The sequence below is a fragment of the Trichechus manatus genome, unplaced genomic scaffold (assembly GCF_000243295.1).
Source record: "Trichechus manatus latirostris isolate Lorelei unplaced genomic scaffold, TriManLat1.0 scaffold00008, whole genome shotgun sequence".
NCBI lineage: Eukaryota > Metazoa > Chordata > Mammalia > Sirenia > Trichechidae > Trichechus > Trichechus manatus.
In genome coordinates, this window is record NW_004443944.1 from 22,666,070 (window position 1) to 22,690,731 (window position 24,662).

The 24,662-nt window shown below is 42.5% G+C and overlaps 1 protein-coding gene across 4 annotated transcripts in view; it reads left to right on the forward strand.

Moving 5' to 3' along the window:
• CHD6 (chromodomain helicase DNA binding protein 6) overlaps window positions 1-24,662 on the forward strand; it is a 237,380-nt gene that overhangs the window by 173,828 nt on the left and 38,890 nt on the right. For all 4 annotated transcript variants that reach the window (XM_004370339.2, XM_023724628.1, XM_023724623.1 and 1 more), the window contains 9 exons: window positions 5,095-5,259; window positions 6,589-6,768; window positions 7,860-7,970; window positions 9,740-9,942; window positions 10,676-10,875; window positions 11,598-11,757; window positions 16,664-16,753; window positions 19,213-19,316; window positions 23,976-24,105. In XM_004370339.2, coding sequence (XP_004370396.1) covers window positions 5,095-5,259; window positions 6,589-6,768; window positions 7,860-7,970; window positions 9,740-9,942; window positions 10,676-10,875; window positions 11,598-11,757; window positions 16,664-16,753; window positions 19,213-19,316; window positions 23,976-24,105 — 1,343 coding nt within the window. The remainder of the gene's footprint in view (window positions 1-5,094; window positions 5,260-6,588; window positions 6,769-7,859; window positions 7,971-9,739; window positions 9,943-10,675; window positions 10,876-11,597; window positions 11,758-16,663; window positions 16,754-19,212; window positions 19,317-23,975; window positions 24,106-24,662) is intronic.

Below are 24,662 nucleotides of genomic sequence, written 5' to 3' on the forward strand. Positions count from 1 at the left end.
ACTGGAAAGTCATCTGGTGTTTTATTTTGGATGCCTACTGGAACCATCCTGTCCTGTTTTTGTAAATGTTCTGATATTGTCTGCTGTCTTCGGGGCATTCAGTAGTTATTTTTCTCGTTTATTGATTGTAGATTTGTTTGTTTCGTCCCTTTTTTTTTTTAAATTTGACTATGAGCAGGCAGACTGTGTGTTCTTTGTTGTTTGCTCATCTGTGGGCACAGTACTTTTCTCCTCCTTCTCCATTTGGCAGGGTCAGTCACTCAGATATGGTACGGCAGGGCAGGTCTAGCTGAAGAGGAGTTACTGGGACGGGTTGTTTGTGGCACTTACTACAGCCACCTGGGCGGGTCCGTAATCAGTGCAGGGCAGGTTCCGGTAGGCCATGCCTGTGCTGCTTGGTAGTGTGATGTTAAGCGCACGGTGCAGGTAGGCAGGATGTAGCTGGTAGATTGTTATGTGTGGAACTAAGATGGATATGGGAGAGAGGAGAGAGGAACAGGAGCCAAAAACATGCAAACAAAAAAGAATGCTAGGGGATCTTACTGTTGGAGTGGAGAGATGAGAGACTGTGAAATGGAGAAAAACAGAAAGGGAAGAGGAAGAAAAGAAAAGAATGAATAAATAAAAATCGGAAAGGTTAAAGAACCGCAGAGTTCCCAGGGATCCCACCAGTGCAGCTATGAGGTCTGGGGAAGTTGCTCTCAGGTGTTGCGGTAAAGCCTGGCTAGGAGGCGTAGAGTTATACAGCGCCAGGTATTCAGGGAACTGAAAGAGAAGGAAGATATAGAGAGACGAGAAACTGAGTGATAAGGAAAGACAAAAAGGGGGAAAAAAAAAAGAAAAAGAAAAGCCCCCCAAAAAACAGAAGAAAAAAAAAATGCTCTCAGGGATCCCTCTGCACGTCTGTGCAAGCCGACGGGGTAGTCTCCTTGCCACGCAGCACCGCCTGACCAGAAAGGGCTCCCAACTCAAGAAAAGGAAAAGAAAACAAACAATTCAAAACAAACAAAGGAACAAAAGCCCCGGGATCCCACCAGCGTGGCAGCCCAGACCAGGAAGCAGCTCCACACTCGAACGGAGCTCCACAGCCCCTTAGGAAGAAGCAAAGATGGCGCATGGAGCCAGGTATTTGAGGGAAAGGAGGGGGGAGGTGGTGAGAGGTAAGGAAGAAATCAAAAGAAGTGGAAAATAGCAACACTAGCAGCCAACAAATGGCACTCAGAGAGCCGGCCTGTTCGGGTGTGTGGAATCCAAGCAGCCAGTGTTTCCTGGACAACAGATTGTGGCCACGGGAAGCAGAGGAGGCCGAGTGGGGGTGAAGAAGGATGGGGGGTGGGAAAGCGTACATCGCAAATTACCGGTTGTTTTGTCTCCTGCGGGAAGCTCCATGAAGCTGCTTTCTCGTACCCCCTGCTTGCTGGTCTCCAATAGAAGTCCAAGATGGCAGATGCGCACTGCATTAGCTGGTTGGGGACTTTTGCATGAATCTCTCCTTGCTCTCCGTTCTCTGTCAGTTTTCTCACTCCATTTGGTGCTTGGCTGAGTTCTTTATCTCTTCATTTGATGTTTTAGGATTTCAGGATTGTTGTTTTCTCTGTTCGGCTTAGTTTTTCGGATCTTTGCTGTGGAGGGACAGCATGGTGCTTCTGTTTAGAGCGCCATTTTGCCGGCAGTCTGTTGAGACATTTCTTGAGGACTTTTTTACTTTCTGTCAAAACAAGATTTTCCAGGTTCGTGTTGAGTTTTTCTTGCTACAGCCTTGAAATTGACCATTTCTTCAAGGATCTTTGGTTCCTTATGTTTGAAAATGGCATTTAGAAACCAAGATCTGTCTACTGCCCATTGCTACTGAAGTATTACTGCTTCTAGATCCTCTGAGTAGTCAGAGCTAGGAAATACATGTATGGTAACACAAACAGTCATACCACCCATCTATTTTTATTCCCTATCGACCCATCCATAGTGATATTTCCTATTCCAGTTGCAACACCACAGGGTTCATTCTAGCGTTTTTCTTATTTTTAACTTTCTTTGACAGTGAGAAGCCAAGAGCTCATTATCCACAAAATGTTTACTCTTTTGCTCATTTCTAGTATATATAAAATAGTTTCAGAATTGCTAACTCATATCCTGTGAGAAACAAATTTACTAGATTATAGTATTGGTCTGTAGATCTTTTTGTCTTTAGCCTTACAGTACATCGTCAAAATATTGTTTTCTAGAGTTACTTAGGTTAGTTATTTTCTTTCCCACGTCCTTCAGTGTGGTTAGATTAATGGGAAAGAGCCAACCCTAAAATTCAAAAGCAAAGCAAAACTAGCTGTGTACCAAATGGACAGCATAACCTTAAGAGAGGAATTATTTCAAGTAACTATATTCAATATTTTTGTAAATTTTCATTTTAGTACAATTTTAGACTTAGACAAAAGTTTGCAACTCCCATATACCCTTTATCTAGATTCACCAGCTATTTACATTTTGCCCATTTACTTTATCATCTGTTCCCTCTCTGTCTCCTTTGGCATGTACTCTCTCAGATACACAGACACACACTCACACACATCATTTTTTGTCTGACTCATTTGAGAGGAAGTTGGAGGCCTCGTGCCTGTGTAACTCCTGAGTATTTTAGTGTATATATCCTAAGAGCAAGCACATTATCTTATATAACCACACTACAGTTCTCAAAATCAGGAAATAAGAATACTGTTCTCTAATCCACAGTCCGTATTTAAATCTATCATTTGTCTCATGTCCTTTATAGATAATATTCCCTCAGTCCAGGATCCAGTCCAGTATCACACATTGCATTTAGTTTTCGTATCTCTTTAGCCTCCTTTAATCTAGATTAGGTCCTCGTTCTTTCTTTTCTTTCTTGACCTTGATATTTTTGAAGAGTATAGGCCAGTTGGCTTTGTAGGTATTCCTCAATTTGAGTTTGTCTATGTGTCCTGAGGATGGGATTCCGGTTTAGGGAAATGACAGAAGTGATGTGTCCTTCTCAATTTACCATATCAGGAGGAATGTGATACCATTTTTTTGATGATGTTGACTTTTTTCACTTGATTAAGTGGTGTCTGCTAGATATTTCCACTATAAAATTGCTATTTTTTCCTTTTGAAATTAATAAATAATTTTGGAGAGATACTTTGAGACTCTGTAAATATCCTATTTCTCATCAAAGTTTCACCCACTGGTTTTCCTGTCTATTGATTATTTTTACCTGAATCTATTATTACTGCGATGGTTACAAAGTTGTGGTTTTCTAACCCTGTCACTCTTCCTATATTTGTAGTTGGCATTCTACTGTAAGGAAGCGTTTTCCCTTCCTCCAGTTTATTTATATCAGAATGAACTCTTGGATTCCTTTTTTATTCAATGGGTTATAATCTATTACTATCTTTATTTACCTTGATACTCAAATAGTCCTAGACTTAGCCAGTGGGAGCTTCTTCAAGGTTCAAGTGTTATTTTGATATATTTCCATCATTTTTTTGAATACTTCCTAACATTCTGGCACAATAATATATTTCAAGCTCATCCTGTACTCCTCTACTCCAGCCCTGGAATTAGCCATTTCTGTAACAAGCCTTGGTTCTGTTTTATGGATAGTGATATTTAACAGCAAGATCTTGGAGCTAGGTATTTTCATTGTCATTTGGATGTCATTACTTCTGCACCCTCTTAGTGGAAAACTTAGAATACACACACGCGCATAAAACATAACTATGCATATACGTATATATAACATGCATTCATATGTATGTGTGTACATACAAATACACACATCTGTATCTATGTTCTATATTTGTATGTATAGATTTGTGTGTGTATATATATATACATACATATATTCACACACACCCATAACCGTGAGTTCATACTGATACTTCCAAATCCATTCTGACACCACAGAATTTAGTCTTCCTCTTTCTGTATTTGTGCTTCTTAATAAATCTTCGCTAGTCACTTTTGGAGGGTGTTATTTTGGAAACTGGTTAAGTAAAGTGGAAGAATCAAATATTTATCTTGGTTCTCCAATATGAACTGTATGTTAGGGTAACCAAAAAATTGATGAAGGGAATTGTAACTACTATGAAATAAGGGATCTAGGCAATGATCATTAATTCAAAAGAAAGACAACCAGACATCATGTGCATCTTGATGGAAACTGAAACACCATCTATGAATCTTAATCTGATCAAGGCTCGAGATATAACTCGCAGTTTACAGGAAACAGAGGAACCTATTCAGTGACACAACAGGAATGCAGTCAGCAAAATGCAGTCTCTGGGAAACCAAAGGACAGATAATTGGTTTCTTCATCAAATAAATTACATTTTAAAAAAGGTTGAAGGCAGGGAGTATTTGTAGATTAAAAGAGACTTGAGACGTATCAACCGTTTGCAATGAAGGGAAGTTATTTGGACCTGATTCAAACAAATAAGCTATTTTAAAAAAAAAAGAAAAGGAGATACACAGGGAAATTTGAACATACACTAAATAGTTGATGTTAAGAATTAATTTTTTAAAGTGTGGCGGTGATAATGGGATTATGTTTTATGAGAGTCATTATCTTTAGAAATACATACTGAAATATATAAGGAGGACACTATATGATGTGTAGAATTTAGTAGAGATGAAACAGGATTGTCCATAAGGATCATTATACTTTTGTCTATGTTTGAAATTTTATTTAGTAAAATTAAAAAATAAAAAGGACGCTGCCAGCTCTGAGACATTTCCCGAGAAAGTAGGGCAGCGTCCTTAAAATGAGGCTGCCTCACAAGGTATCTGTGCTCAGACCACAAGTGTGGGGAGAGTAGGAAACCATGTCTTCTCATTGCTTTATCCTAGCACCGTGTACCTTTCAGGTCACACAATAGTCACTCAATAAATAATTGGTGAAGAAACGAGTGGCCCTGAAGGGGCAGCTTACGTTTTAGTGTAGTCTGTCCTGAAGTCAGTCCGATGACCTCATAACTGAGAGCTGGTCACTCACCACTCATACCACTTCCCTATTTAGGTATTTCCCTATTCCCAGGGCTGCCGCCATTATAGATGGTGACATGTGTTGTGATCCTTCCTTTCCAGGCTCAGGCCCGATGTCATCGGATAGGCCAGAGCAAAGCTGTGAAAGTGTATCGCCTCATAACTCGGAACTCCTACGAGCGGGAAATGTTTGACAAGGCCAGCCTAAAGCTTGGTCTAGACAAGGCTGTTCTTCAGGACATCAACCGAAAGGGCAGCACCAACGGCGTGAGTATGATGGTCCCTGCTCTGGAGCCTCAAGAAGCATTTGTCACACAGCCTGGGCCTCTCTGGGGTTTTCCTTCCTACAGCTGTTTTCGTGATTACTTGTACTGTATTGAGTCAGCACTCACGTCTTTGTTGGATAATTCCCTATGGAAGAGGATAGTTTGAGGTCAAGTCTATGCATTTTATAAATGGGTAAAGAACATCCGTAGGAGCAGTTATGTGGTAGGATTGCCCAGCATGCTGGAACCTTTCAGTAAACAAAGTTTTTAATGGTGCCCATTAGAAGCCAGTAGATCTTAACACGCAACTCTGGCTAAGCATGTATTTGTTACCATACTTTATCTCATACTCCAGATCTTGAGCTACTTGTGGGTACTGTGGGATGTTTTTTCTCTGTATTTCCCATGGTCCCTAACAGCATTTGGCATATTAAAAGTTGTTCAGTGTGTGTTGTTTAGTGAAATAAATGAATGAATAAATTAGTAGCATGAAATATGGCAGTTAATAAAAGATTTTTCCCCTCCAAGGGGGGATAAAAATTGCAGCTAAGATTTTTGTCTTGAAGTATAGACAAGCAAAGCAGAATCTCTCTTTAATCTCTGGGATCAGGGCATCAAAGATAGGGAATTAAAATCTTCTAAATGAATTGCCTTTAGTCCAGATGTTCTGTATCCTGTTAGCTATGCATATGTTGCTGAGTATAATTTTTCAAGTTACCAGAGCTGGGAGTCATGGTATTCCCTCTTGTGATTGCTATAAAGAGAACCAGATTCTTAATTAGAACCAGGAAAGGGTGTTTTGAACCCCATTTCCTGTTTCCAACAAGCGGTTGAGGAGATCACACTTGGCACGGGATTTTTTTTTTTTTTTTTAAAAGAAATGACATCATTTCCAATACTAATGTACTTATTTAATAATGAATAAATCATTATTCTTCAGCTCGTTTGGTACATCTGGAGATTTTTAAAGATGCAGACTCAAACTAAAACCAAAAAAAAAGTCGAATATATCCTCTTCAGTGGTGCATTGTTTCAATGGCTTATGACATTTGATAATAACTGACGCCCTGTAGAACGTTAGGGCCATTGGGTCACGTGCTGAAGTTTATTCCAGCACTCTCTATTTAGGATTGTCTGTTTACCCTCTCCATAGTTCTTGAATATCTTTACCTGAGTTTTCATACTCTAAAGATTGTTGTCCATGTCCTTTATTCTTCTGACATACACAGTTAGTGAAAGAACTGTGTACTGAATCATAAAGGTTAGATTTGAGGCTGTTTTTCTCCTGTGCATTTTCCACTTTGTGAGTAGCCTTTGGTGACTTGTCCAGGTACAGCAGCTCTCAAAAATGGAGGTGGAGGACTTGCTCCGGAAGGGTGCTTATGGAGCCTTAATGGATGAGGAAGACGAAGGCTCCAAGTTCTGTGAAGAAGACATAGACCAGATTCTGCAGAGGAGAACTCATACCATCACCATCCAGTCTGAAGGGAAAGGATCCACTTTTGCCAAGGTAGAGAACCATCTCTCCAGAGTCCTTATTGGGGGTGGGTGGGAGAAGAAAATTGTTTCTTCTTTGACTTTTGTTAGCCAGGCTTTGCTTTCTCTAAATCCAAGCCCTTGAAATTGTCGGCTATGTGTCTAGTCTCTGTGACACTCTGAAGATGCAGATCTTTAGAGGGATTCTGGATAATGAACGAGAGGCTACAGAAGAAAACACCATTCCTAACCTTTGAGAACTGATCTTTAGTAGGCAGGATAGACACTTTGGTTGCAGTTTGCGCTATTCACTATTTGCAAGGAGTACTCTGAAACCCTTGAATGGTCATCTTGATTCCCTTATAGAATACTTTTTTGATCAATATGAGAGAGTTGAAAGTCCAATGAACACTCCATTCCTCAAAGTAAACAAGTATTTTGTACATTTCTTAGAAAAAGAGATTTTACTCAAGATTCCCAGCTTCTACTCTAGGTGCCTCTTTCCTTTGCAATTCAGATCACTAGATTTGGAATGAAATTAATCAGACCACTTATTAGATCACTGTCAGATTTCCCATCCATAGGCTCTGCCCATTCCTATGTAGACTATATGACCTCTTTGCTTGAATTTCCTGTTTGGTGCCCTGTATAGGATATTTTTTAGTAGGACACTTTGTGCTTTAATTTATAGGGAGAAAACAGGTGATACATTGCTCCTCTCTGTATCCCTTACCCTGCCCAGCCCAGTACCTTTTCTGTAGCAGACACTTGTTCACTATTAAACTGAAACAAAAATTAAATCTAGGGGAGTCTTAAGAATTAACCCTTTCATGGAGAACTAGACACCAAGTAACACATTGCCATTGTCTTCCAGGATTACCTTCCTGCTTCTAAGTTCCAAAAAATGGTCCCATAGGTTCAAATTGTAATTTCCTCAACCAATCTTTAAAAAAAAGAAAAGAATACTTTGAGGTTTCACACTCATTTTGGAGATTCTTCTGGTGGTTTTGGTTTTGAATACAGATGAATGATATACTTGAGTTTCTGGGCCATTTGAAATAATAGGTGCTTTATTAGTTTGTACTGTGTTCAAGCAGAATTTTTTGACTCTTGTCTTCTTCACAGGCTAGCTTTGTGGCTTCAGGAAATAGAACGGATATTTCCTTAGATGACCCTAACTTTTGGCAGAAATGGGCTAAAATAGCTGAACTGGACACTGAAGCAAAGAATGAAAAGGTATAATTTTAAGAATATTTTATTCCACTGAACATGTGATTGGTGTCTTAATAGGACCATACAGCTCAAGTCATTATTTACTCCTGAGCCATGGTTCTTAAGTGGGATGGTACGTATACAGTGTGCCTGGCACAAGACAGAGCTTGATAAATGTTAACTGTTTAGTTTAAGAAAGACCTAATGGGACATACAGTCTGATGGACACCCTGGAAATTAGACAAAGGCAATTAGAACTGGAACTGGCCAAAGAGGTCATCAAAGGTCAGCCCTCCGTCCCAAGCCAACACCCCGTCCCTGACATGTGACTGTTTTATCTCTGCTTAAACACTTCCTATGAAGGAAACCTCACCTCTGACAAATAATTGGAAGAGGAAGAAAGGAGCATGTTGGGGAAAAATCTCTTGGCTTTACCTTTGTTCTTTCAGTGTCTCAGGCTTTCCTGTTTCTGAATAGGAGAAAGAGAATGGGTTTTACAGTGAAACCAGAGTTTGAATACTGGCTCTGCTGCAGAATAGCTGTATACCTTTGGGCAAGTTACTTGACCTCACTGAAGGTCAGTTTCTTCATCTAAGAATAGTAGGTGGCCGTGCCTGTTTTGAGGGGTTGCATGATAACTTTTGTGAATATAGCTGGCACAGGGCCTAGCTATTGTGAGGCAGTCCTTCAGTGTTGGTTTCCCTGCCTTCCATCTCTGACCCATCACCTTACTTCAGAATGAGTGCACATCCCTTTCTGCCTGTCTCTTACAGGTGAGCATAGAGCTCTCCTGGGCCCACAACCTCGGGGACAGTTGTTGCTTGTCCCATCTGGTTCAGTAACCAAGCACTCGCCATACCTGCTCTTCTGTAGAACTGCTAGAGGTCGCTTCCTCCAGCTGCGTTCTCCAAATAGGAATGTTGTTTTCCTCTTTCGAGAAGATTTTGCAGTCCCCTTTAGTAACTTGTTCTAAGTGTTTTACAGTGTCACCATCAAAAAGTTACTGAGTGAGAAATGCGGAAGAAAAAGCTCTTGCTCTGTAGGCAGTAAGAAGCAGTTGCAGCACCCCAAGGTGGGAAACAAGATGTTTGAAGCAGAAATGACACTAGAAATTTGTTATCTGGGCAGCTTGGAGGACCATGTAGGAGTTTAGCCCAGCTTTACGAAGAGGTATAGCAGGGAGGGGAGGAGCAGGAAATGATGGAGACTAGAAAAGAAATGAGTGTGGCCAAGGGAGTCACTGGAATGAGTGGGGTCCCTAAGCTATGGATTGTGTTTTCAGTGAAAGACAAAAGGCTAGTAGATCGTGCCAATGGAGGGCAGATAATGAAGCAGCAGGAGTATATATTTGTCTTTAGGAAGTTGCTGAGCAGATGGAATTCTCTGACTTGTCCTGTCTCCTGAGCTCAGACTGCTCTCTGCATGCTGGGCAGAACAGCTGGGGTTCCCCACTCCAGCCCTTCTTGGCAAGAGCAGCCTGCCACTCTGGGCACTGGGGGGCCTTGCCTGCCCATTGCTATGTTACCGTGACTACAGGAACAGCAGATGGTGGCTGACAGCACTGGGGACTGGGGAACATGCCAACTTCAGCAAGTCCCAGAGAATCCCCTCTGCTTGTCCTGTTTTCATGGACACAGCAGGTGTGCTGGGAAGAGCCTTGCATGCTGGAGGATGAGGCAGGGGAGTGGTTCTTTCCCAAATGTCCTGAGGAATGGCGGCCAAATATGTTCGTGCATTGTGATGGGAGTACAGAGAAGAGAGGCTTTCTCCCCAGTAGTCCTCTCTGTTTCTAGGAAAGTTTGGTGATCGACCGGCCTCGTGTGAGAAAGCAGACCAAACACTACAACTCCTTTGAGGAGGACGAGCTCATGGAGTTTTCAGAGTTAGACAGTGACTCCGATGAAAGGCCCACGAGATCAAGGCGCTTGAATGACAAAACCAGGCGCTACCTCCGAGCCGAATGCTTCCGGGTAGAGAAGAACCTGCTCATCTTTGGGTGGGTATTGGCTTGGCTTGTTTTTTTGTTTTTCACCTCTGTTTTTCAGTCCCTGGGATTTGTCCAGTGTGTTTCTGCAGTCACCTCTGGAGTTATGGGGCTGGTGGGGAATCTGTTGGAGCCACGGAGGACTGTGCCTTCTGCCCAGAATTCTACCTCGGTCATTCTGCATTCTGCTGCCATATTGTAGACATGCCATGATTTTCTCATATTTTTGTCACAGCAAATCTCTGTTACTAATTTGCTCCCTGGTACTGATTTCCTGCTCCCCACCCCTACCCCGGGATGTATAAGGAGTCAGTGCAACAGATGTTGCAGTTAAGGCATGATTCGTGCAGTGCTCGGGCTCTGGTAGAAATAGAAAGTTTGGCTTCTGTGCGCTTACCATTGCTTTCAAATCCTGCAGCTGGACTCTGTTTTAATTCCAGTTATTCCCCGCTCCCAATATTTTATCCCTCTCTTCTTAACATTCTAGTGGCCATAGGAAGCTCTCAGTGTCTAATGTCCAGGTCACTTTAGTAAATACTTGGTATCTTACAGGCATGTGGTCCTCAGTGGCCTTTCGGGACAAAGCCTTCAGAGCAGTTAATGGACCCAACAGAGAACAAGAAGCATTCTTAGCTCTCATTTGTCCTGTTGTGTTGAGAATGCATGCATGGCCTTCCTTTCTCCAATACCCTTCTCTGTTTCCACCTTACTTTTTCCAATACCCTTCTCTGTTTCCACTCTGCAGCTGGGGCCGGTGGAAGGACATCCTGACTCATGGGCGATTCAAGTGGCATCTGAACGAGAAAGACATGGAGATGATTTGCCGTGCCCTGCTGGTGTACTGTGTCAAGCATTACAAGGGGGATGAGAAGATCAAGAGTTTCATTTGGGAATTGATCACACCTACCAAAGATGGGCAGGCCCAGACCCTCCAGAACCACTCAGGTGAGAGGTGCCAGGGCCAGACTAGGCCACACAAATTCCTGTGCACTTTTCATCTCCTCCTCTTGTGTTTGTCCATGTTGCTGTGCTTTGAGGGATTTCTCTTTCTCAGAGATATTTCAGAAAGTTATCTGTGAGAAAGGGTGATATGGCCAGAACTTTCCATCCAGTGTTACCTGTGATATTTTAAGTACACTTGGGCCCTCTTGAAGTTTGTGCACGTGCCAGTCCTGCCCATTAACCTGAGTGCCACAAGGATTCCTCCTCTGAATTGGAGACCCATACCGTGTGCCATGACTTGCCTTTTGCATCTCACTGTTCTGTCCAGTCCCACCTCTGTCTGTGCCTTGTGCTGTATATCTCCTTCCCTGTGCTTGGCCAAAGCCCACCTTCAAGTTGCAGATTGAGTGTTCCTTTTTTCCCCAGCTAGATTATAAGTTCCTGAAGGGCACAGATTATATTGCACCTTTCTGGTTTCCTCACTGGGTCCTCTGTAAATTCATATGGGTTGACTGAGCGATCCTGTGGTGTATTAAGTAGCGAACCAAGCTCATCCCTTCACCACCACCAGTATCCGGTAGACTGAGGCAAGAGAAGGGTCTATTGTCCAGGGCCCACCGTACACAGCCTGGCTACCTCTTTGCAACCCCAGCCCAGCTGTGTTCTGTACCATGTTTAATCTACCTTGGCTCATCCACTTGCCCTGCACTGCCTTTCTGTTTCAGGGTTGTCTGCCCCAGTCCCTAGAGGAAGGAAGGGGAAGAAGACGAAGAATCAGCTGCTACTCCCAGAATTGAAGAATGCAGACTGGCTGGCCACCTGCAACCCCGAGGTGGTCTTGCATGATGACGGCTACAAGAAACACCTCAAACAGCACTGCAACAAGTGAGTGTGCCCTTCCCCCATGCCCTGGTGGCAGTCCCACTTAGTCTGTCCAGTCTCCTGGGAACTCTTCTGGGAGACCACTTGATGCTTGTGCACCACTCTGCAAGGTCTGGAAAAGTCAGGAGACGTGGTCTAAGCTGGGTCAGAATTCATGCCACTTGTTACCTCTTCCAATTTGCTGTTGCCATTCATGACCTCCAGTCATTTGATAAGTATTGGAGATGGTATTGTTGATACTCCCAGGCTAACAGCTTAATGGGGAAGGAGGGGCAACAACAACAAAAGAAAAATGAAAAAAATGAAAGCCTGTTCATAGGAAGTTTAGTCACTTGGAGAGTTGGAGCAATCAGCCACAAAACAATCACAAGTTTACACATGGATGTTTGCATCATTGTTCAATGTATCTAAACCAAGAGACATCTAGAATTATAGGACCCTTGGAAACTACGTAATCCAGCTTCCTAGGCCATGTAAGAATTACCTTTCCAGCATTCCTGGTAGCTAGTGAGAAGGCCGCTGCTTGGACACTTCTGGGTGTAAAGAGTTTATTGCCTTACAAGTTAAGATGTTTTTATTTGAGAAAACTATTTGCTACGTTTTTCCTGCCTTCCTATAACATCATCTTAATGGTTCTGTAGGTTTTGTTGGATTGTTTTGGTTTGGTTTTCTTTCTATGGGTAAAGTCTAACCTTTCTCTTGAGTCCACCAAATATTTGAAGATAGGTCTCATGCCCAGTACTGTAATAGAAAGTACTATACACACAAGTACAAGCTCTTTGGAGGCAGTAGGTCTTAAATTGAGACTTAGAGGGCACACCCTGATGACAGTAGAGGGAAGGAAGGCCAAGAACTCCAAGCACGCACAGAGCACCTGATTGGGCCAGGACCCAGTAGCATGTTTGTGACTGAATCAGAGTCACCATGTGGGGAACAGAAAGGAGGTTGGCTAGGTAAGAGGACTCATTGATAGAAGACCTTGTATGCCAGGCTAACTCAGGATTTAATTGCAGATGTTAAGCAACCATGTTTCTTGAACAAGTGAGAAATGAGACACAGAATTCTGTTTTGGAGAAAAATTAATCTGGCAACAGTGCAAGATGAAGTAAGATGAACCTAGAGCTGATTGGCCAACTAGAAAAGCACTATCATATTTAAGCTTTAGATCATGAGGACCTAGATTGGGGCGTTAATTGTGGAAATGAGGAAGAAGAGTCAAGTATGAGAGAGATGATTAAGGAAGAATCCACAATATGTGATGAAGACTACAAAAAGCAGGTAACTCCATGGTTGTAGCCTTACAGGCTGGGAGAATGGCAATGCTTATAGCTGTGATAGAATCAGAATAGTTACATTCACTAAAAGATGAAGAACAAAGCAAGAGACTTGGGTTTTGCCTTATTAAGTTAGAGTACAGTGTAGCCTGCAGTACTGAAATAGGCCTGAGTTAGAGAGAGTTGACATAGAACTTCATAATGATACCTGCAGAAATGATCACAGATGAGCAGGACCAAGTTTTGACCTTTGGAGGAATTCCTTAAAAACTTCTAATCACCTTCCCAAGACCTTTCCTGAGTGTGTGCTAGACCCTGGGAATCAAAGAATAATGCATTTTGAGGATGCTGATTGTTGTTTTATTATATTGATCATAATGGAGATCAACAGCCACTTTAGTTCTGGTTCAGTAAGATCAAGAGACTCAGAGCTGGCAGGGACTTTGTAGCTCCTCCTACTCACTGTGGGAATTCCTTAGACATGTCCCTGGCAAGGAATCTTCCAGCCTCTCCTTGAGCCTCCTAATGATGGGAGTTTATGATTTCTCAGCAAGGTTCGTTTAATTATCAGATAATTCTAACTAATGGTCCTTCTATATATTGTACCTAAAATCTGCTTCCTTGAAACTACCACCATTTGATCCTGAGTCCTGGTTCTGTCCTCAGATGCAACAGAGAACAGGCCAGTATCTCAATAGTATAACAGGACTGTGAACTTCAAAGGGGCCCTGTTCATCAGGTGTTTGTTAAACGGATGATGGAAGGAAGGAAGAGACTCTGAAAAGGGTTTTTATTATTAGATATAAGCTGAAGACTCTAATTTCTGGGAATATTGGGCTCTGTTAATTAGCAAATTAACTGCCACTTCAATATTAGATAAGGGTTGAGACAGACCCTGATGTCAAGACTGTCTGAATTTGAATCCTTGTCCAGTCACCTATCAGCAGTGTGAGCTAGTGCAAATTACTTCACCTCTGGGTGCCTTCTTCCCTTCATCTATAAAATGAAAACAGTAGTTCCTACCCCTTAACGTTGCTGTGAGGATTTAGTGAGCTAATACGTGCCTGGCACATAGTAAGCTCTCAGGGAACTGTTTGTTAGCAGTAGTTGTTGTGTTGCATGCCGTCGAGTCAATTCCAGCTCATAGCAACCGTATAGGGCGGGGTGGAACTGCCCCGTAGGGTTCCCTCAGCTGTAATCTTTACGGGAGCAGATTGCCAGATCTTTTTCCCCATGGAGCCACTGTGGGTTCGAACCGCCAACCTTTCAGTTAGCAACCAAGCACTTACCAAAGTAAACCACAAATAGTAGTATATTGTTTAGAGACAAGAATTTGCCATCTAAAGAACCAAAAACAGAAAAAGTGAGAAAGCAATTGTTTCAAAACTAATCTAAAACTGTTAGAGGGCAAGATAGTGGTTATCCTTGGGGGTGCGGCATGGTGACTGGAAGAGACAGCAGGGGGGCTCCTGGGGTAATGTTACGTTTCCTGATCTGGATGCGGGGTACACATGTATGTTCATTCAGCTTGCAGAAATTCACTAAGTTGTACATTTATGATAAGTGCACTTTTTAGAACTATATTTCACATCAATAAAATTTAAAAGAAAAGAAAGGAAAATAGATACTGCCACTCCAAATAATACTGGGTTGTTTTGTTTGGATAAGGCAAGGGTGTTAGAAACCTGTTCCTGCTTTCCTTCCCTTTGAGTTCAGACGCCAGCTGAGATCCTCATCTTACTCCGGGAGAAGGTACCACTCTGAGGGACTGTCCTTCTGTTGTCTGAACTGTCTTTTCATTTGGAGAATAAGTGAATACTGTTGGCTTTAAATTCTCTTCTCATGCTACAGATATTGCTAAACATCAGCACATTTGCTTCTCTTTAGAGAAGTAGAAACAGCTCTCTGTCTTACATCTTCAGGGAAGCGTTACTCTGAGCTTAATCTGAGAAGGCAGGACTCTGACATTCTATACCTAAGACACCCTTTTTCCAGTCCTTACTAAGGAGGCTGGCAGCTACTGCCAGCTGAGTGTCAGGATCAGCAAATGTTGCACATGCTTAAACAGTTCTTATTCTCTAGGCTTTAAAACAGATCTCAAAATTATGTGTGTTGATTGACAGCTGAGGTAAGGAATGTTATACCAGAAATGTAAGGGTTCTTTCCAACCTGAAAGTTCCAACTTTATGTGTTTTCACTCTAAATTGAGCCCTCAGTAGTACTTTCTACCCAGATATAATAGAGATTATGCTTTTATAGAAGCATAATTATTAACTTTTTTTGAATAGGTATTGCATAAACCAAAAGCCAAACCTGTTGCCATCGAGTTGATTCTGACTCATAGCGACCCTATAGGACAAAGTATAACTGCCCCATAGGGTTTCCAAGGAGTCGCTGGTGGATTCGAACTGCCAACTTTTTGGTTAGCAGTCGAGCTCTTGACCACTGCACCACCAGGGTTCCAGGTAATACATACATATGTTTAAAAAAATTTGTGAAAATAAGTCTTCCTTCTACCCCCAACTCCTGTTTTCTTCTCCATAAGCAACCACTGTCACCTTTTCTTTCAGAGATAGTCTGTTCACGTAGCAGCATATATGAATGCACAGACTACTTTTGTCTCTCTTAGAATAATACGCTCTGCACACTGTGTGTGTTCCTTTTTAAAAACAATTTACCTGGAGATCAGTTCACATATAAGTATCAGTAAATGGGCTTGTTTTTTTACAGACTAGTCTTAATATTTGGTTTTGAACAAGTTAAAAGTACTTTTCTAAACTTCTTTGCATCTTAGCCTTGAATATGAAGCATCCCCTTGAAAGTGGTCAGCTTTTCTGTGCGCTCCCTGTTTTTGCATACATTGAGCCCCCTGCTTTCTGGATCCCCACTGTCATCTTCTTTGCTGTGACTGTTCAACCATTGGTCTTGTTTCCCAACGAGGCTGCTGTACGCTCCTTAAGAACAGGGCTTGAATTATTTACTTTTGTTGTATACTTCCCAGTACCCAGCATGGTGCAGGGCACATAGAAATTACCCAACAAATACTTAATTGCTTTGTCTCAAACATGTTTGGTATATTCCCATGGAGCCTGAGTGTAGTCCATGCTGAATCACAGTGAATTGAGCACCCCAGGAGAGAAGACGTGATTATTCTCTGGCAATATTGCCATGAAAAATAGATGGCTGCCTTTTAAATATTCATTGAACTATGTACAAGTGAAACTGTTTGAAAGCACCATCTGACATGACTCAGTCTTCAGTAAACTAGTAAATTGGTAACTAGCCTCTTGGAAGCCAACTCTGCCTAAGAGGTCAGTGTGGCCATATGGAAGGGAGGGTGAGTACTCTTTTAGGGATCTGGAGGAGTGCTGTCTGTTTCTGCTGCTACCTGTGGCTCACAGGGTGGGCTAACATGACTGATGACATGCATGTCTTCTTGTGTAATACTGTGATAATCACTGTATCACTGCCATTGGTAGATAGTGTTCCGTTTTTCTGGTACTTTCTCATTTGTGACTTCATGCCGCTAACTACGTAGGAATGCCCAGAATTTCTCTGTGTCAACTTGAGGGTGGTGGTTTACAGGCATTTAATGGGTTCTAATTTGCTTGCATTAATCTGTTTGCCTTTCATAGGGTACTTTTGCGAGTCCGGATGTTATACTACCTAAAAGCTGAAATACTGGGAGAAGCAGCTGATAAAGCATTTGAAGGAGCTCCAGCCAGGTAAATCGAGTCAACCTTAGATCTCAGTGTTAAAGAATTGACATAAAGTTCCTGTCCATGGAACTGACCAAACCTGCCTGTGCCTCAGGAGGCCCATGTTCCCTACCCCACCCAGGATCAGTTACCTAGATGTTAGAACAGGTAAATACAATAAGGATGATTCAGTCAGGTCATCTAAAGTGAGATAAAGGAGAAAGCAGTTTCTTAGAAAGACAGCTTTTAGTGAGTTTTTTAGTTAGTTTTTTCTTTTCCAATAGTCTTGTAAAATTGCTTTTAAAACAGTCATTTCTTTACCTGAAGTAATAGTTGTAGAATGGGTGTCAGTTACTTTGATGGGCTTGATATGATAGGTATAGACTGGAACTTTTACCTAGAATCCCGTTCTTGGCCATAATGCTCCTACATTTGAGTGGTTCTCTTTTATTTGCTAATCATATTAATAATACCTTGTGGTCTGTTTGATGTGTTGCACCTTAGTTCTGTTAGTTAGTGTGTCCAAAGCTATAGAATCCTGTGGCAGTCTCGCAAGAGTTCAAGGAATGAGGCTGCCAGGCTCTCAGCCGCCATTTGAAAGCTGTCAGAAAGTCATAGTTTATAGCTGGATTTGCCAGTCAGCCTCCTTTGCCTTTCTCAGGTCTGTAGTTTACTCTAGCCTTATACAGTGTCTGTCATTCCCAGAGGACACCTGAGACAGGAAGCCCTAAACACCAGAAGCGTTGGTATTTGGGCCTTGCTTTGAGATTACTGGGGCCCAGTTTTCTTCTTTCTGTTTCTGTCCAGTGGACATTACTAATGGTTTTAGTATTTATAGGAGCACAAAAGAAAGAGAGAGTTGAGGGCCCTTGACAACCCTGGCTATGAGGCAACTTGCAATCAGGAGCAGTTCTCATCATGACTGTTATTACTTGATATGCTTCTGTAGTCATTGTGTTTCAGTAAGGATAGGGTAGAGCGATGTTTTGAGAAAAAGGTTCTATTTGTGAGTCGTATAAATACAGTAGAATTCAATCTCATAGTTTATATCAGGTGTTACCTTATAGAAGTGATCTATCTGAACTTACTCCTCTTCCTGTCTTATACTTCCTCAGACATGTGGGAAGTGATGGACGGAAACTAGGTAGAACATGGGGAGACTGAGTCTATTACTCTCCCTCTTCCTTCCTTTCCTTTGCTTTTCTCAATCCTGGCTCTCACTGGTCCTGTTCAGGTTTAATGCCGTATTGTGGAGAAGTTGCAATGAGGAATGAAAATAGTTCATCCCAGAAAAGTCATTTAGCCCATGGTACCATGCAGGCAGAGCAGTGGGCCCTTTACTGGAGCCAGCTAGGAAGCACTGCCTACAAAGGTGGGGGTTGGAGAACTCTATCCCCACAGAGGGAGCTGGGCCTGGAAAGGTGCAGTCAGCCCTGTGTCACAGTAAGAAGAGCCTGATGGAAGAAGAAACTTGAAATGCTGCAGAGGAACCACCCCAGGCAGCTGGGAGGTGGAAGGGAAGAGCCATGCAGATAGATGGTCTCCCCCAAACCCCAAAGCCTTCAAAGAGTAAGCACTGTGCTCATCAGACAAATGAAGACAGTGAACTAAGGGGCCATGTGAGCTCCTAGGACATGGAGAGAAACTCAGAGAGGGATTGGTGGAACAGCCCTGCTAATCCCTTGCATGTCTGCTCCCTAGGGCAAGTTACATTCATCTTACCAGCCAGGAGCAGCGCGGCTTGTGATCAGTTTTGATCCCACAGACCAGTAGCAGACCACTGCCAGGAGGTGCCCCCTGTTGTGCAGATCCGCTGATAGGCCTTCTTCATATCCCTGCATTTCCAGCACAGATTATCTTGTTCTCAAATAGTGTTTGAGATCGCTGCATGCTAAAACAAGATTATTTTGGCGCCATTGTGGTTTAACCGTTTGGGGAGAGTTGTGTCAACAGATTACTAACATATTGCTGAGGTTCACAACTGAAGAGCACATCGGAACTACCTTATATAGATCCCAAAACCTGTGCTGTTGAGTCAATTCCAACTTGGCAACTCTATAGGACAGAGTAGAACTTCCCCATAGGGTTCCCAAGGAGCCGCTGGTGGATATGAACTGCCAACCTTTTGGTTAGCAGCTGTAGCTCTTAACCACTGTGCCACCAGGGCTCCATAGATCCCAAGACCCTACCCAGATCAACTGCTGATGTGTTCTCCAAAAGATGCTTTAAGATTCTGAGTGAGTCAGTCTGAGATGTAGCCTGGAAATCAAGTACATATGCTTAAATTGTTCCCTAGGTGATTCTGATTCACAGCTCTGGTTAAGAAACATTGGCTTGCAGCCTTCTGATTCCTTCTATTTATTGTTACTTCAGCATCTAAGCATGAAACGGGGGATGTGGCTTAATACTAGGATTGGGCCAGTAACTCTTGAGTTGTTTTCTGTCTGTGTTGAAGGAATTCTGAATATACGCCTTTACTTCCACAGAGAGCTGGAGGTGTCTCTGCCCGACATCGACTATGTGGAGATCCCAGCAGACTGGTGGGATGCTGAGGCCGATAAGTCCCTTCTGATTGGCGTGTTCAAGCATGGTGTGTATTCTGAATATTTTCCCTTTTGGATCAGTCCCCACAGGAAAGATGAGTTTAGACACTCTTTGACTAAGGTTGGCATGTTCTTGGAAAACTCTCAAAAAAAAAAATTTGTTTTTTTTTTAAATGCAGTTACTGCTCCTATGTTCCCCAAGTTATTCTGTGTGAAGCCTTCATGTTTGCAGTAGTCCTGTTACACATCTCTCTTTGAAAATAGAGTCTCACCTCTACTCTCCTGGAATTTTGACTAGATGAATGTATTAGTGATGAATGTTAATGTTAGTCAGGAACTTCAAAAAAGCGACGGTTGCCTGAAAAGAACTTGCTCAGTGTGTATCTTCCTCACTAGCCTGTCAGCTCTGTTGAGGCTTGAAACTCCCTGTCTCTCGTTCACTCTTATAGCCCCAGTATCTGGTCTAGTGCCTGGCAGATAGTAGGCACTCACTGTTTCTTGAGTGAAGGAACAGATAAACTAGAAAAAAATCGTAGGTGTTATCGTTTTATATACAGTCGTCTCTTGGTATCTGCAGGGGATTGGTTCCAGGACCCTCCTCGGAAACCAAAATCCGAGGATGCTGAAGTCCCTTATGTAAAATAGTGACTAGTTCCATATAACCTACACACATCCTCCCATATACTTTAAATCATCTCTAGATTACTTGTAATACCTAATACAGTGTAAATGCTATGTTGTTACACTATATTGTTTAGGGAATAAGTACAAGGAGAAAAAAAAATTTTTTTTTCCCAAATCTTTTCAGTAAGTGGCTGATTGAATCTGTGGATGTAGAACCCTCAGATATGGAAGGGCTGGCTGTATATACAGAATTCTAAGGCCATTCTAGGTAATCTACATATTCCTAGTGCGTATCCTTTGCCCTACTGGTGTGAAAATACAAGCATAGAAGATGGCCCTGGATATTCTTTTTTTAATGTGGTAACCAAGGTTCTTTGCCATGTGGGCTAACAAGGACCAAAAGAGGTAGTTGAGTGGCTTGGAAAAACTGAAATAAGTACCCCTTTTCTTCTGTTCTGACCCTGTTCTAGGCATCTGCCCTTGCTTTCAGTCAGCTGCAGTTGTGAAAGTGGATAATGAAAGTGTCAAATGATAGTCACCCATAATGTCTGATAAACACCTTCCCATGGCTGCTAACCAAAAGGTTGGCAGTGCGAAATCTATCAGCTGCTCCTTGGAAATCTATAGGGCAGTTCTACTCTATCCTATAGGGTTCCTATGAGTCGGAATCAACTCTATGGCAACAGGTTTTTGTTTCTGCCAGGTGAATTAACAGAAATTTTAAACCAGAAAACAGAGTACAGTACGGGAAAAGAGTTGCCATGTTTTTATACGAATAATGCATGTGTTATACGCTTTTTTGCCAACCACCGCCCCTTATTTTCATAAGCATGCTATGTTAATTATTTTTCATAGCAACATAAAATAATTAGCATAGTGCACTTATGAAAATAGGCCAGGGGCCACGTGGTTGGCCAAAAAAAGGTATAACGCACACATTATTTGCATGAAAATATGGTAGGTGTATTGACTTTAGCCGTCAACTCTACCTACCATTTACTAAATGTGTGTCTTTGGGCAAGTTATAAATTTCTCTGACCTCTCTGTTTCCTCATCTGTATGAGGGGGTTGGTATAAAAACAGCCTACCTTGAGGTTATCTGAAGATTAAATAAGACAATATTTGTAGACTGTCTAGAGCAGTGATTGGTAGATAATAGTTGTTCCATGCTGTTCCACTTTTCCTTATTATTCTGCCTTTAGAAAGTTGTTAACTTTCTAAATGAATAATTTCTTTTATAAGAATCAGCACAGAGCTGGTTCCTGTGAGGTGAAGGATGAAGATGTCCCAGATGTCCAGCTTCTCCAAATTGCTGTTCCACTCCATCATCTCTAACATCAAGTACTCCTCCTCCCCTCAGTACTCTCCCTCCTGTCTTTGGGTTCTGTACTTCGCTGCAACGTCTCACAGAACTCATGAACCATATCAAGGAAATGGCTCATGCTGTTGTGGAGGCTGGCGAGTCCCAAATCTGTGGGTCAGGCCTAGGCTTCTCCTGACTCACGTGGCTGCAGGGGCAAGCCAGATGACAAGCTGCTGGCTTACAAGGCTGCAGAAGCTGGCAAATCCCAGAATCAGCAGGTCAGACAGCAGGCCGCTTGCTCAAGTCCCGAGAACTGTAGGCCAGACAATGACGATCCAGATGAAGTATCCAGATGCAGATAGACAGAGAGATCCCCGCCAGAGCACCCACATATATACATTGGTTGCAAGCCACACCCCAGGAAAAGGCGTGACTTGACTAAGGGTGGGACATGAGTCACGTCCTCCTGCAAGGCTGTAACTCCAGATACACCCCACACTAATCCTGCTTCGTTAGCATATAGAGGTTAGGATTTACAACACATAAAATGAAGGATAATTACATCAGATCACAAAAATAGAGGACAGGCACACAATACTGGAAATCTTGGCGTAGCCAAGCCAACACACAGCACGAACCACCACAGCTCTTTTGGGTTCCACACACCTTATTTACATGGTCCTGCCCAGTCATGTCAGATTCAGAAAGACTATGGCCAGAAAGGCCATATTAAGTAATTCACTGCACTATACTTTCTAACAAATGTCCTGCCCTATAAAGAGAGTTCTTCAACCTTTGTAAACCAACCAGTTACATTTATGTAAAAGCTATGCCTATACACATTTTAATGGGAATCTTCTTAATATTTAGATTCTGGTGTTAAGAATGCAGGTTTCAGGAGGTCCGATGCTGCTAAGAATTCTTTGTCAAACCAGTGGGGTGAGGCTAGAATAGCAGTGTCCAATAGAACTACCTGCAATTGTGGAAATGCCCTATTTCTGCATTGTCCAGCATGGAACCCACTAGCCACACGTGGCTTTTGAGCATTTGAAATATGACTAGTGCTACTGAGCAGCTGTATTTTTTATTTTAATTTAAATTTAAATAGCCACAATTGGCTAATTGCTCCTCCGTTGGACAGTCCAGAGCGCAGCCCCGAAGCAGGAGGAAGAAGCATGTGACTTCTGTGTTAATCACGAGATACCACAATGTAGCTGAGATTTGGTTTAGTCTGATTTTGGAGAGAACTCAGGAGAAGACAAGCTGCTGGAGGTAGCAGATTTCAGAGCATCTGAACTTGGTGTCTGCGGGAATGCATAGTGATCTTGTGTCTCATCTCCATAGCGGTTTTAGGGCCTATCACCAAACCCTTGCACGGAGACAGTGTGATGCAGCAAGAGGACACAACCTGAAGTTCCAGCAATGTGGCAGACAGAATTTACATGCCTCCCCTGCCTCCCCCCAACACAATACACACGACACAGACATACAGAACTGTCCTAGGTGAATTAGGTACAGAATACATAAAGATGAGCAGAAACAGAGATTCTGTTCCCAGGGAGCCCCACAATCTCATGAGAGAGACAGTAATCAAATAATCAGTCGCCCTAAGGAAAGAAGAACATAAGGCACCACAGTTTCTCATGCCATATATCTCATGTAAGTAGCATCTGTCATGGAGATAGCAGGAGAGTCAGTTTGGATTAAAAGATCAAGAACCTATAGCTACTCAGAGAAAAAGTATCAGGTGCTGCCTGGTGAAGGGTACAACTGCATCAACAATGATATTAGAACAGAAGCCAACACGGAAATTAATACCCAACAATGTAAAGTCAGGTCTGTTATTAACAGCCAGGCTGGTTCTCATTTATGTTCAGCTCTCCCATCACCTGTAATGGACCCTCTCTGTACATGTTATAGAGCTAGAGATAGACTTTGTTTGCTAGGAGCAACATGAAAAAGATTTTGACGATCACGAAAGCATCTCCCCTAAGATAGTTCTGTAGGACAATAGACTTGGGTCTTGTACATGGCCAACTCCTGTTCATTATAAGATTACACTAGATCTCAATAAAATAATAAATTCCCAGGGATGGGCTCTAGCAACAGTGGTATTTTTTCATTGTTTTGCCTCTCTTCCAAGGTCTCTTTTCTGAGTCAAGTATGCTCCTTCTGTGTTGACTTTAGGGTTGTGGTGTGGTAAGGAGCAATTCTGAAACCTTGGCCAGTGGGTTAGGATTACACTCTGTGTTTGTGAATACAGAGGCAACAGGTCTATTTTATTCCAATAAACAATTGCAGCTGTTTTCTTATATTTTAGCCCTTGCATCCATCACTTTGTTCAGCTTCCCCTTGTAACACATGGGATAAAAGTGAACTGTAAGAAAACAAGGCCCTCTCAGGAGGTAACAGGGTGTCCAGAGTTGAGGGATTGAAGGAAGGGGAGTTGCAGAACAAACTTGGCTGATCCCCTTTGCTGTCCTAAAGAAGCAAGCAGGTGAGAATTCGTATCTCTACCTTGTGCCACTTCATGGACATAGAATATTTACATGGACGTTCATTTTTGGCCACCCACTGCCCAAAGGTCTCCTCTTTAGCTCAAGGATTTTTCCTAATAGGAAGTCTTTATGGTATCTGATTAATCTTAAATAAGTTTTTTTGATCTGTTTGTTTGTCTTGGTTTTTATTCAGTAAGGGAAACAGAATGATTGTCTAGGGCCAGCGGCAGATTTTGTGACTTCTGACATGACTTGTGGCATGTCTCATTACTCCTGATCAGGCTATGAGAGATACAATGCCATGCGAGCAGACCCAGCACTTTGCTTCCTGGAGAAAGTTGGGATGCCAGATGAGAAGTCTCTTTCTGCAGAACAGGGAGTCACGGATGGAACCTCAGACATTCCTGAAAGGTGAGAAGCCACATAGGCCAACCCTGATGTGACATGTCATGCTAGGAATATGTAACCTCTTCCACATACATCCAGCACTCTTCATGTCTCTTCCTCATTGTGCTTCAGTGTCTGGCATCTCCCTTAAACCTGGCCATATGGTCAATTCCTTCCAAAATTGCTGCTTTGGTTACATCCTACTGCTCTGCATACCTATTCTTTGACTTCTGAGCACTCTGAACCAAATACCGGCTCCTGTCCTTCATGGATTCCCCAGTGGGCACACCATCCTGCCCTGCTCCTTAACCAGGCTTGTCTCTTGTTTGGTCAGAGGATTCTCCAAGGATTCAGACTTCTCATACCTGGCAGAAAGCTAGGAAGAGGGACAGTGAGTACAGGTTCCCTGACCTTGAAGTTCCTCAGATGAAAGCCCAGCATTATTTAAAGATTGCGTGGTCCATGAGTGAGGTGGATTTACGAGTCACTGGTTGACAGCCATGGAACCCTGGTGGTTATACACTCAGCTGCTAAATAAACAGTCGACAGTTTGAACCCTGTAGCTGCTCTATGGGAGAAAA